General features: G+C 40.1%; 1 protein-coding gene across 2 annotated transcripts in view; it reads left to right on the forward strand.

The window, feature by feature from the left end:
- The window catches only part of LOC138489128 (contactin-associated protein-like 5), a 1,755,478-nt gene that overhangs the window by 978,893 nt on the left and 762,692 nt on the right, over positions 1-13,893 (forward strand). For both annotated transcript variants that reach the window (XM_069616764.1, XM_069616763.1), the window contains exon 10: positions 5,921-6,092. In XM_069616764.1, coding sequence (XP_069472865.1) covers positions 5,921-6,092 — 172 coding nt within the window. The remainder of the gene's footprint in view (positions 1-5,920; positions 6,093-13,893) is intronic.

A 13,893-nucleotide genomic window follows, 5' to 3' on the forward strand; every position in this document is an offset into this window, starting at 1 on the left:
AAAAAAAAAGGCCTGTAATCTAGAGGCTAGAAAAACAGAGCAAATGCCATTAACACCAGAAGACAGACAATATGCATACCGTGTTTTCTTCCACCTCATTGAAAACTTTCCAGAACTAGTGGGTAGATCCAGCAATGTTGACATACCCGCATTTCTCAGTAATCCAGCAAAAAACACGCAACTGAACAGGCTCCTGAGGGCTAGCATAGCGCAACTAAGAAGCAATCATGGACATCCACTGCTGAGGAGAGCCTTAGAAGGAGGAAATCCAAAATAGAACTTTGTCGTCATCATTTCACTGTGGAGCAGATAGAGAACAGAGACACTGTTCCTCAACTTGTCGGCGAGAGACTGAGCGAAAGGAGCAGACACAAGAACTTCACCATCGTATTTTTCCCTGCTCTGCATCCTTCTAATTTTTTCCTATTTTTTCATATATTGACTTCTGCTTTTATTTTTGTTCCTGTTGGTACAACATCTTATTTTGTGATTTCGACTCGTTTTCTATTTTTCCATATTTTTATTATTTTTTTTGTTCCTATTTTTACAACTTTATTTTTGTACGATTAGCTCATCCTATTTTAGCCAGTCCGTTTTTATTTATTTTTTTATTTTATTTTTATTTTTACTTTATTTTTTATTTTTATTTTTCATGTTCGCTTTTGTTTTTATTTTTACAACATTTCATTTTGTGTGATTTTGTAGCAGTTCCATCATTTTATTTTTCACATTTGAACTGTTTCCAGCACATCCTCAAGGACCAAAGCAAATTCAAGGCATGTACTGGGACCTCACTTAGTATCGATATGCTTAGATGAATGTGATTTACCTGAGTTGATAGCCTAAACTTTTTCCATAGTCTAGCGAACAGAACCGTGCTACATACCCAGAGACTGCCATCATCACACACAAGAGGGGGGACACTGAAAGCACTCAGCACTTTAGTAGTAATAAACTTTTGAACTGTGAGACCAGAGCAAAAGAAGGAATAAATAACTAAACTCATAAAGAACTCATTCGAAATGGGGGCCCAGAACAGTAACTTGGTTTTAGCCCCAACAGAAGGGCGCCCCTGCTTTCCTGGAAGAAAATGCTGCAAACTTTCACTCAAAACGATTGTGTGCATATGTAATGTGATCATAATTGGTTTTCTATTATTAACAATCAGAACTGCTTTCTTTATTGGTGCACAAAGTGTCCCCCTATCAGTGCACCCACCAGATAATAAACATCTGGGGCCTACAAAAGCACCCGACCCTACATAGTGATTCCAGTTCCAAGAAAAGCTAATGGTGAAGCAAATGATGTAAAACTGAGTATAATTAGTAGTGATACATATACACACGAGGTGATGAATGAGAAAAAGGCTGGAGACAGGGTCAGCACGGTATGAATGATAATGTAGCACTGGCCACGGCACACACCCACACTCAGAATGCACACAAACAAGGGCAAGTGTCAATGGCTACAAAGCCTTCAACAAAGGCAGCTGAAAAGGAGAGACTGCCTGCCGAACTTGCAATTCCAGAGAATAGTGGAGATTACCAAGAAAAGCCAAATGAAATGCCAAAGAAAGAGGGAATAGCAACATCCCTCAAAAGAACAGAAGTGGCCACAAAAGAACTCACAGAGTAGACCCACAAGCTAATAGAGTATTTGTTCCCATTTATAGTCCAAGAAAAGAAACTACACGAGGAGCTGAAAAACAGAACTATAGAAACTATAACTGCAAGCACACCTGCTCCAACCCAAGGAACAAGCCGCAGGCCTACAGCACAGGCACAACTTGTGAGGTTGATGAACCAATGGTGGTTACGGGAAGTCTATGGCAGACTGCACAAGGCAAGGAAAGGAAGCACAAATCCCCCTCCTACCACAGCGATGCAGTCAAGGCAGCCTGCTCCATCGAGATACCCGAAGTGAAAAAGCAGCACAGATGCATTCAGAGACGTAGTCATAGCAAACTACAGAAGAATGCTGAGATTCAAGAGAAGCCCTCATGAAGATAACAATGAACTTAATGACTACCTGGAGAGCACAGCCCATCTCAGAAACAACATATGGTACCAACACATGAAGGAAGGAGGACAAAGGCAGTCAGAAGGAGAATGCTTCGTCTGTGCACTCCTACCAAACAGCAGGGGGAAATTCCAATATCTTCGTGGCTGTAGAAATTGATGTCCCTACAGCACACTGTATGTCACATGTAGCTATGTGCAACACCAGTGGACAATTTAGGGGAAGAGACGCCTCATTGATATGGGCCAACGAAAAGGATTACCCGGATGAAGATGGCAACATCCAGGACATTAAAACAAGAAGCCGAGTGCACACTAGAAATCATGTGATCAGGTACGAGAACCCTGGTGTCAAAGGATCTGGGATAAAATGGGAAATAAACCCAAGACTGAACGTTCAAGGGAAGACTGCAGAAGAGTCTCAAATGTGGAAAAACAGAGGCCAAATGCAGATCTAGGGGTCAGTGGTCTCCCCAGATGGATGGGAGGACGGAGTAGTAATTTGTCGAGCATGGATGGTCCTTGGAGCATGCAAGGAAGCAAGAGAGAATTTGCAGAGGTTATGCAAACCTCTGTGGCCAAAGCTAGTAAAGTTGCTAACATGGGTCGAAGATAGAGGGGGACCCCACAGATAGTGCCACTTGAGAGCCCTAAACTATGCTTCAGAAACAATGGCACAAGGAAGATGGGAGAGAATCAAAACAGCAGACAAATCTTTGCAGCTCCGGGAATGACACAAGGAACCGCAGTTATTATGGACCATTACTGGGCGTGCGGAGCCAAGGCATACATAAGACTACCGAAAAACTGGGAAGGCATATGCACACTAGTGAACGTCCACGTTCCCACACTAGTGATCCCTAAAAATGACCTGAAGTTGCACAGTTTCCCAAAAGCAGATGCTCATCAAAGAAGAAGAAGATCTGTGGAACTGATATCCAGGATGAAGAGGGAAAATTACTTTTCTCCCAAATCAGAAGAGGCATTCCCGTACGAACAAAGGCTGTTCAGCCTCACCTCAACAGTATTCACAACACTGCTCCTGCCCCACATCCAAGTTGGAGTGAATGCTAAATGGTTGCAGATAACCAGATGGGAGTTATTGCAGACCATCAATACCACTATTAAAGGATTCAACACGATCAAAGAAGAGCTGAGAGCAATCAGACTGATGACCCACCAAAACAGATATGTGCTTCACATAATCACAGCAATGGATGAAGGTGTTTGTGCAAAAATCGGAGAGTCATGTTTCACATTTGTACGATCACACGATGAAGAACACGGAACCCTAATAGAGGCTATAAGCATGATGACAAGCCTTAAAAACTAGATGATCGATGAAAGTCACGAAGTAGACAATGACAGCTGGTTTGGAGACCTATTCTCGTGGGTTCCACAATGGATGGCAGATATATTCAAGTTTCTGGGAGCTCTACTAGCAATGGTATTGCTAGGATCCTGTGTTATCAAAATAATCATGTCACAGTGCCAGAAAACTGCAAAGAAAGCCATATGGATGAAAATAACGGTTGATGTCGGACCAGGATGGAAGCCCAGAGACCTGACTGATGAAGAGATACGAGACTTTGTGAAGGCCAGCAAATTTACGCCAGAAGGAACAAAGTTCGCATACCCTAAGAAAAGAAGAAGGTATGAGGGAAAATTGATCTACTGCAGCCCAAATGGACAATGTCAGCTAATGACGTGGAACAAAGACGAACATGTGAAGACAGCAGGGAGTTTGAAGGGAGTGATAAAAATATGGACTCCAAAGGCTCACACATTCACGGCATCATGTACCAACGCAGAGGCCGATGAGCATGACACTGAAGAAGTGAAAGAAATTAATGCAAAGGAGGTTGCAGAAGTGGTCGATGAACTGATGAGAGGGGGGAGTGTAAAGGAGGTCCCAGACATGGCCTGCACCCCTTCCCCTCATTTCAAGGTACCAGGAGCATGCTCACCAAGGTATGTGATGTATGAAGAGCAAATGAACCTACAAAGAGCTGCAGTGGGACTCTGCCCAGTATACATCAGAAGATCCATACCGGCTGAAGCACCCATAACCAGACAACCCTGGGCAGCACAGTACCCTATCAGACAGCCATAACAGCTGCTGATACGAAATGAGGAGGACCTACACACTGTCTACGAAGAGACCCCAAAAGCCTTAACGGAAGGCCAGTGGAAATGACACAAGGGCCTGAACAGATTCAAGAATTACCAAGAATAGCTATCGCAGATAACACACCACTGCGAGTAACTACAAAATTGAATGGAATAGGCACCGAAAGGAGACAATGTTACAACGGCAGGAAAAAGTGTTACGAGACCAGATGGAAGCAACCGTCCTGTTAAACGTGTGTAAATAGGCTTGAAACGCAAGATGCTAAGAAATCGATATTGCTTGCAATGCCTAGTAGAAGATAGAGCGGCTAGCGCCAACCATATATCTACCTCAATAAGGCACATTATACAAGTGCGACTCCATTTTGTAAAAGCTGAAAAGGTACCCAGGCGGCCAGAGGCCAGCCAGGCCAAGTTTCGAAACCCAGCCAAATGCAAGAGAAGGAGCGGAATCGAAACTCAACAAAGAGCGGCTCATGCCTAGGAAATCGAGGTCAACCGGAGACAGGGAGGAGAGCGTCAGCTCACAAGACTCCAACTTCAGAGCATACCATCCTGCCTCATGAAGGTCAAGATAAGGGGGGGCCATGCAGGTGGCTAGGCCGACACAGAATAAAATGCACTAAAAGCTGGAAACTGAAGCAGATTCATGGTGAACTAACATGTGACCAGCCAGGTGCGAAGAAGTACCATCGCCTGATGTCAAACAGGACCTGAGGATGCCATAACTTTGCTCAATAAGAGACTACAGTTTCGAGGCCATCACTAGCCAATTCATTGACACATAGCCCTAAAACATTGATGGATGGAAAGGAGGAAGGGTGAATCTTGGGGCACTAGGCACCTGGGTGTTTATTCTGCATTCTGCTAATTAAAATGGAGATTTATGTCTAGGGGTGTAACTTGTCCAATCACAATGGACCATGTAATCTAGGGTCCTATAGACACTGTAACCAATGAGACGTCGTACTTGTAGTGACGTCAATCATGTGTGTTGTAGAGGGATGGGCATAGACGCCCACCCAATAAGAGTTATCCAATCCACATGCTTTATTTCTATATACAGATATAGCACCTATACTTAAGTTACCTTTCCAAACCAATTATATTGCATGATGATTTGTTATAGAAATTAGACGTCAGTGATGACGATTTTTGCCTATAAGAATTGCTGTTCTACCAAAGTTCGTGGAAGTCGGAGCGAGACCGGTGATTGCACTACAGCTGATTCCCATTTGTTTCCCTGTTTGATGTATGTATCATTAAACGGACTTCCCTTTGCCAAACTACTGAGTCCTTGTTATTGAGTCGTGTCGGAGTAAGTGAATCCTGCGCCCCCGGTCCTCACATGGTGCAGCTATCTTGTCTTGCAAGTTCTAGAGGGTGAGCGCTGACCTATGGGCCCGTCAGTGATTTCCTCCCCTCCTGAATCAACTTTATGTGGGACTTTAATCCCAAGGTTTTGACAATCTATAACAGAGCCAATAGATGAATAGCTACACACCTCAAGGGTTGCATGTGCTAATGGGGACACCAGACCAGTGAGTGGGTTCCATTTCACCATGAGTAAAAGGAGTGAATTGTGTTTTCTTAAGTTTTGCTTATTATAGAAGAGTTGCGGACGATGTATACAGGGTCATATTTTTCGAGACATGTGTGCCTGTCCTGCAGTTTGTTTATATTGATTATATTTTGAAATAGATTTGCACTTCTATTGTTTACTGCAAGAATAAATATGTTGTCATCATGCTTATGATATTCTTTTTTGACAGGGTGTCCGAACATTTCCATGGATTCTGAATGTGTAAATCCCATTAAATCCTTCCAAGGATGCATGAGAAACATCTTTATTGATAATCAGCCCAAGGACCTAATTTTGGTGCAGCAAGGCATGCTGGGGAATTACAGCAATTTACATATCGATCTGTGCAGCATCCGAGATAGGTAATGTTATTTAGTTGGAAATCAGTGTTCATTTTAATTATCAGTACTCTACATTTAGTTGAAATATACATTTTGTTTAATGGTTACATGTGTACATTTTATTAAAATAATTTGTTTTTGAAAGTAAGTTGACTATATCTACTGCTACCCAAAAAACATATATTTTGTTAAAGTGGTGTCCTCTCTACACCAGCATCAGTGACGATGTCTGCTCTAGTTCTAAAATATAGTTTTAGTACTGCTTTTGCACAAACTGAATTTGAACTTGTTGCATTTCCTTTAAAAACACTTTGTGACAAAACGCCATCTGTGAGGGGGTCATTTTCTGAGCGTTCTTTTTTTATTTTTGCAATGCAAAGTGAAGGTGGTTTCTCTGTAAGGAACCGTGCATTGTCCACATAACCACTATCGTGCAAGCAGGGTGTTTTTATTAACGTCCACAGTTCATTTCTGGCTTGAGAAGAAGTGAATGTAATCTCAAAACGCTTTCATCACTTGTTTTGGACTTTTATGTACAGCTTGGTTGATGATGGTGCTTATTAATTACATCTTTGTGTTTCTTAATAAAATCAAGTAAATAATCTGTTTTCTTTTAATTAATGCCTCACGATACAAATTGGTATTTCCGAAAATTGAATATTTAACCGTCTTTGGACGGGACATAGACAGTATGCAGGGGACAAGAAGGTTCCTACCTTGGATCCTCTTCTCTCATTTTTGTCATCCAGAAGTACCCTGGATACCTCATTGAGAAACTCAACATCTCTGGAGGCCTGCGATCCACCAGAAGTAAGGAAATGGCAGACTTGAATTGTGACAGTGCTGGAAGGAAACAACCAGAAGACAGATACTCCCTGTCTAAGCTTCAAAACTCTGAAACCTCCTCCACATCAATGCCCTATAACTTCTACAGTTCATGAAAGAGCTCAAGACCTTCCTCTTCAAGGATCGATGCCTCCTTAACACCTAGGCGCACAAACCTTGCACTCCCCACCCTACATGAGACTCAGTGATATGCTCTTCACTGTCTTCCCCCATGCTGCCAATTGCCCACCCTCCTCTGTTAGCTCTCTGCTCTGTATTCTCGCCTTCCCTCTCTGTGTTCTTCCACCAATGATTGTAAAGTGCTCCCTTGCCTCACGAAGCAAGGGCCAACATAAATAAATACCCTAATAATAATTGTATAACGAATAATAATAATAATAATAATAATAATAATAATAATAATAATAATAATAATAATAGATGCACAATGAAAATAGAATGTGTCACACTAGCCAGTGAGTGAAAGTGGGCACTGGGAGAAGGTCTGGAATGCAAAACACAAGTGATGGGAGTGGGTGGGAATAAGAAAATAGGAGGGGGGACAGATACTGAGTGCCAGTGAGACAAGAGACTTTTTAATGTTCAAGCATATTCCCAGTACCACAGAAATCAGCATTATCCACATTATCACAGGATTGATTACCGGGCATGAATTATGCAGGAAGAGTGGACAGCAGCAAAGGATAGTGTACATTACCATCAGAATACAAAGTTGGGAAAGGGCTTTAATCAATAGCCAATGGTGAACAACTTTTGAAATCATTGGTACAATATGCACAGTTGCCAAAGGTTGTGGCCAGTAAAAACAGAGGCGCCAACTAAGCCATCCCTGTTTTTAAATTTCAGGACAACAAGGCCAGGGGAAGTGGTCTACTAGAAGTGGCCAAAGGGCAGTGGACCCTGATGCAGTTTTCCAAGGAATTATTTTGTGGCTAATATGATCTGGTTAGGTACTAGGGATTAGGATAGGGGCCTTGGACCAGAGATACGGACCACAGCCATGCTCAAAGGCCATTGTCAGTGCCCTGCCTCATTTAAAGTTTTTGGTGCAACATGTACAGTGGCCATGGCTGGAAGCCATGGTTGTGGGCCATGAAGAAAATATAACATAACAAAACTGTTCAAATTCTCTAAAAAAATCTTAAGTTAATAATGATATAACATGTTCTGATTTATTGCAACAAAACCCTTGAAGTTCAGCACTTTTGTGAACTGGTGACCAGCTAAACTCAGCGGCTCCTTTTTGCAAAGCCTATTAGACTGATATCACACAAGGGATTCGCAATGAGATGCAAAATCACTTCATGTGCTACATCTATGGAAAGACGCCGAGTTAAAGCTGATCATCACTTGACACACAAACTGAATTTCAAGGGTTTTGTTACGATAAATCATGTCCATTTATTTTCAATGTATATATACACACAGACACAAAAACAGATACACAAAACATATATACACACACACACACACGCCCAATAGCAATATATTACATGGCCTGCAGTAGAGGGTGTGTAGTTATGGTTAAGTTGCTCAACCCATAGGAAGAACACTTTTTGGGAAACTTATAATGTTGACCCCCTTTGGTCGAATCCTCACAAAACTTTGCAAAACAAGTATATGGCCTGCCAGATTGATTATGTGAAGTTTGGTGATGTTTTGTGCAGGGGGGCGCACAGTTATAGGGTGGTCCCAAAATATGTGTTTTTCCTATAGATGCAATGGAAAAAAATGTGTGCTCATGCCTACAGCCCAAACCGCTGAATGGATTTTCACTAAATTTGCGTGTAAATCAGATCAATAGTTTTTTTTTTTTAAAACACCCAAAAGTAGGTAAATCTGGGCTCGGTCGGTGGACTCACTACCCTTTTCGATCTGCTGACAGGCATCAGATTGGTCCAGAGGGTGACGTGATGTCTGCAGATATCAGACGCGCCCACTGATTGGTAAAAAAAAACATGAGGTGCGTCATATTTTCTGAAATGCTCACCATGTTGTATCCAGGGACAGTCGCGGCTAACCGTGGACATTTATGTGCGGAAAATGTCTGAAAAACACATTTTGGGTTATTTGGTGGTGGCATGAGGGGTTGGGGAGGGTGGAGGAAATGATACATGATGATATGGGGCTTTTTCTGTAGGTGGAGAAAGGAAAGACAGGAGTAGCAGTTGGTGGACGATTGCAGGGGGGTCAGGGTGAGTTTTATTAGTTGACGGTGTATGGTATACACTTCTTATATAGTTAATTGTGTTGTGGTGGTTGTGGTCAGTGGACAGATTTTGGGGGACATGTCCACAGGCCAGGCCCACTAGAATCTTGCTACTGGCCACAGCCACCACAGTTGTAATATGTGTCTAGTAATTATAGTTAATCTAGTGTGAGTACAAAGTGTTTATAATATGGTGGAATGTTAACTTGAACTGTATATGGTACTTAAGATTGTAGTACAATTGAGGATAGTGCTTATAGAATATGTATTTGATTATACTTGGTATGGTTACTTAGCTCATAGCGTTATGAAGCTGGAATCTCTGGCTCATTTTCTGTGGAAAAAACTGTATAATGTTTTAAACCGGATAGTTGAAAGGCTTTAATTGTATAAAATTTGACATTTCCATTTACATTTTTAGACCCTCATAAACAGTACATTCTAAGTACTATGTTTGGTACAACATTGGTACAACATTAGTGTATGGCACACTTTGATTTTGTATTGACAGTAAATAATCATTGTGTCATTGGAAAAAGAAATTCCATACTGGATTACAAAAAGTGTCATAGTATGTATTTTTGAAGTATGTTGTGATTAAGGGAATGCTTAAAATAGTTATATGCCTGTTCTATTAGTGTATTCTAATGACATTAGAGCTTAGAATATATTTTGTTGTATGAAAATTGTGATGGCGTATTTGAAGTGTTTGCAATGGAGGGTAGTTAGATACCTGTTGCCGTATTCTAACTAGATTGACTTTCAAAATTACTATTGTAGTATTATGGATGTAGTTAGATACCTGTTGTCTATTGTAAATGTTCACTGTGCTACAGTTTAGTGACTTAATTTGGGTTGAAGGAATATTAAGTAGTCATTTGTTAAATGTGCTGGTAGCCTATGTTTTGGATTAACTGAGGTATTGTTACATTCAAACAAACCAGTTCTATTTTGACATATGCAGTGTAGTGCCCTGAAGTGGTTGTGGCACCAGTGTGGTATATTATACCTACTTTTGACAAGGTATCCTTTCCAAGAGATCCTTGGCTGTGTGTGAAGCCTGTAAGCTTATAGTTATTTTTGGTACCATCTGCATTGTACTGTAGAAGCATTAGTATGGCATATTGGCTATGTGAGTTCATTTGTATGCTGGAATAATTTTCTGAATTGCAAAAAGGTCATAATATGCCATGATGTGCATACTGCAGAAGCTGGTGAAATGCAACAGATTCAGAATTTGTTATGGATACATATACAAATTGTTCTTGAGTGATGTGCACTTGTGAAACATGGTTCCAGAGAGTGCATGTATGTTAACATGTGTATGAAATTTTGAAGATTTCATTATAGGGATGTTTTTGGTTTTCAGTACATTTAGCTATTACGTTAGGAATTCTTGTGGATCTTCCTGTGTGTTTATGGTACATTTTATGATTCCTGCACATTAGTCAATTCTTGGCTTACACATTAGACAATGTAAGTGCTGTTATGATTATTTATACATTGAAAAGGTATGTAATTAAGGATTATTTCTGGCATGTATATGAAGGACAAGCATTTGCAAACAAAACTGGTCCGAGCCGTTATAAGTAAATGTTGTGAACAATTGGTGTAGTTGTTACATTAGCATGAAAATTACTCCAGTTGTGTTGCTGAATGTAAATGGACCAGAGAGTTCTGTCAGTGGATCCTTTGATGGGCCTGCAGATTTTTCTGGAGAAGAGACATTTGTGTCTTTTTTTTCTGATGGACTTGCAGTTGATTTTGTACTAGACAGTTTTATGGTTGTACTTTTTGATGCAGAAGGAGTTGGTTGTTGTTTCGTTAGCAGTATTGTTGGGAGATCTGTTATAGATTCTGCTTGTATTAGTTGTCTTTTGAAAGGTTTCTTTTTTTGAGGTACATTGTACATATATAGATTGGCGGTGTATAGTGTTGTATTCCAGGATGCAAGGAATGCCAGCGTTGACTTTGTTTGCATCACAGTTAACTGGGAATAGACCATAGGGGGTATGCAGGCATGAAAGTGTTACATAACCCATACCTTCTTTAAAGACTTTGATACCAGATTCAATCAGTGCTTGATGTAGGGTTCCTTGTGATTTGTGAATAGTGACAGCATACGTAAGAGATAGAGAAACATATGTGCATGTCTTTGAAAAGAAGGAAACATGCTATTGTGCGGCCAATCTTTTTAACTTCTGCACGTTTGTCAAAGTGGATTTTGAAAAACTGAATGTTGTCATGTGGATATGTTTGGAAGCCAACAACTGTACCAATTGCTGCATTGACTAAACCTTGTTCTTTGTCAAGGTTATATTTTAGAATTACTCTGAAGTTTAGACACACAGTCAATGTTTTCTCTAATCCAGCTGTGATTGAGATACATTTTTCTAAGCTAACTAGTTGTGCTGATATGCAGTATGGGTTGCATTTCTTTTACCCACATTGCTGTGTTAATTGTTCCACAACTGCAGGAGCAGAGGTGTTTCACTTTTTACATCTTTAGTAAGCAGACCAATTGTAATGCTTTTTAACATGTTAGCATAGGTGAGCTCTGCAGACTGACACATGTTTTGAGTTAGTTCTCTGTAGTGAAAATGCTAGCAGAGATTTACATTTCCAATGCTTCTGAGTATATTATGGCATTGGTTGTGTCCTAATGTTTTGAAAAAAAAGATTGACCTTTTACAACTATTAACTGTAGGAAGTATTTATCCAAACAGTTCTGTGTAGTTGGTTGTTAGGACTTATTGCATTCTGAGATGAATTAAAGCCAACATGAAGTTAGAAATCATGCTTACTTCATCTATTAGGAGCACTTTCAATTATTTCAGAATTCAGCATACTTTAGTAGCATCTTCTGCTAATAATGTGTAGTATACTAATTTAATTTTGTGTTCTACAGAGAGAGGCAGTAGTCGGTGTAAAGTTATACCTCCTTTGTTGTAGGCAGATAAACCTGTGGGGGTTGTTATTACAACGTAAAGGTTGTTGTTTGTTAAGTTTTGTAGAAATGTGCTGATCATTTTAATTACAAATGTTTTACCAGATCCAGCTTCACCACTTACATAAAGGAGCAGAGGTTTATAATTTGTACAGCTACATGTTTTAGTTTTATTTAAAACCATGATCAATTGCTTGAATGACTTCTAGATACATGGTGAGTTGTTCATCATTTAGCTGACAAGTCTTCCTCAGATTGTTTATATTGATACATGTTATGTTCTACCTCAGTCATGGCTATTTCTGCTTCATTTAGAATGAGTGGTTGTCCAAGTGGTTCATGGCTTACTCTAAGGGAAGGCTGACTGCCCTAGGTGTGTCTTTGTCTAATTGAGCTTCAATGACTTCCTCCTGTTGGTATTCATTATCCAACATGTCTTTGTAGTGTTTGAAATTGTCATTTGTTATACTGCTTTCATTTGATTTGAATGCAGCTTCAAATGATACATAGTCACCTAATAATATATTTTTTTATTTTCCCCAAGTTTAAAACATTTGAGTAGGGCCATGTAATACAGTGTTCTATGTTCTGGATATCTAAATGATAACTGTAGATGATTAATTAAACTGGGTTTCTTGAGTTTCACTAGGTTATCTTCACAAGTTGAGACTGATATTTTCCAGGTTTTCATTTGGTGTGACATTGCTTTTGTAGGCGTAGTTTTGGGAAATGTCATACAGACACATTTTTTCTAAAGCAGTACTTCTGTTTGGGTAGAATATGCTTTTTAAAATGTTCTGGCTGTTGGGATAATTTGTGGCTATGTTTTCTATCTCTTGGTAGGATTTTAGTAATCTTTTTGGGGATGAAGATGGTCCAAGGTTCAGCTGGACAATGTGGTCAGATTGGCCATAAAAGGTGGTACCTGTTAAATGGTCTACAGGTTTTTACCACCCGCATTCTCTATGGGAGACATTTTTTATACCGAAGCTGTACAATCCTTGTAATAGTGTTTTGTCAGATGAGATATCATCCCAGAAGTCTTTTAGCTCTGTTTTCTCAGATTTGGTGAGATATGCTGTGACATAGCTAGCAACTTCAGTGGAAATAGCTGTGATGTATTGGATGTCTATGTTTGCATTCCACAGAGGGCAATGATTGCATTGTATTCATTGCTCTACTTGGATGCTTCATCCCTTTTAATGTTGCATGTATTTTTAGCGGTTTCGCATTTTACGCTGTGTCTAACAGAAGGCATCAAGCTATTGACTTATCATTTTGTGCAAACTGGTCTAGGGAAGCCAAAGCAGCATTTGGTATTGTATTTGCCTTCGTTTTTATATCTACATCGGCAGTATTTGCCACACTTATGGCTTTGGAAGTGTAAGATGTGCGTATGTAGCTCACTATCTAAAACAGTGGCATCACTAGCATGACCAAATTTAGGAGTATCAATTATCCACAAAAGCATGTGGATGTTTGGTGCTCATCTTGATTGATATTCTTCTCTCCAAAAGGGTTAGTTTTATTGCAGATAAAGTGCAGCATGGCAATGAAGCGTTGGTGGAAGTACATTGATACATTGACGGGTCAAGAAAACAGAGTTCTCCTGGGGTTTTTATATTTATTCTGTCTTTATTCTGGTTTGCAGTGTGTAAGAAGTTGTACAAGTCATCCCACAACTTAAAGCAACACACCATGAGGGTGGGCCTAGGTTCCTTAGCATCCAAATTACAGCAGTGTGATGTTGGAACCAGTATTATTTTGTACCACACATGTTTTCCAAGAGATTTGTCATACATGACTGCAAAATTTCATTT

The sequence above is a fragment of the Ambystoma mexicanum genome, chromosome 9, assembly GCF_040938575.1.
Source record: "Ambystoma mexicanum isolate Mex_15411 chromosome 9, UKY_AmexF1_1, whole genome shotgun sequence".
NCBI lineage: Eukaryota > Metazoa > Chordata > Amphibia > Caudata > Ambystomatidae > Ambystoma > Ambystoma mexicanum.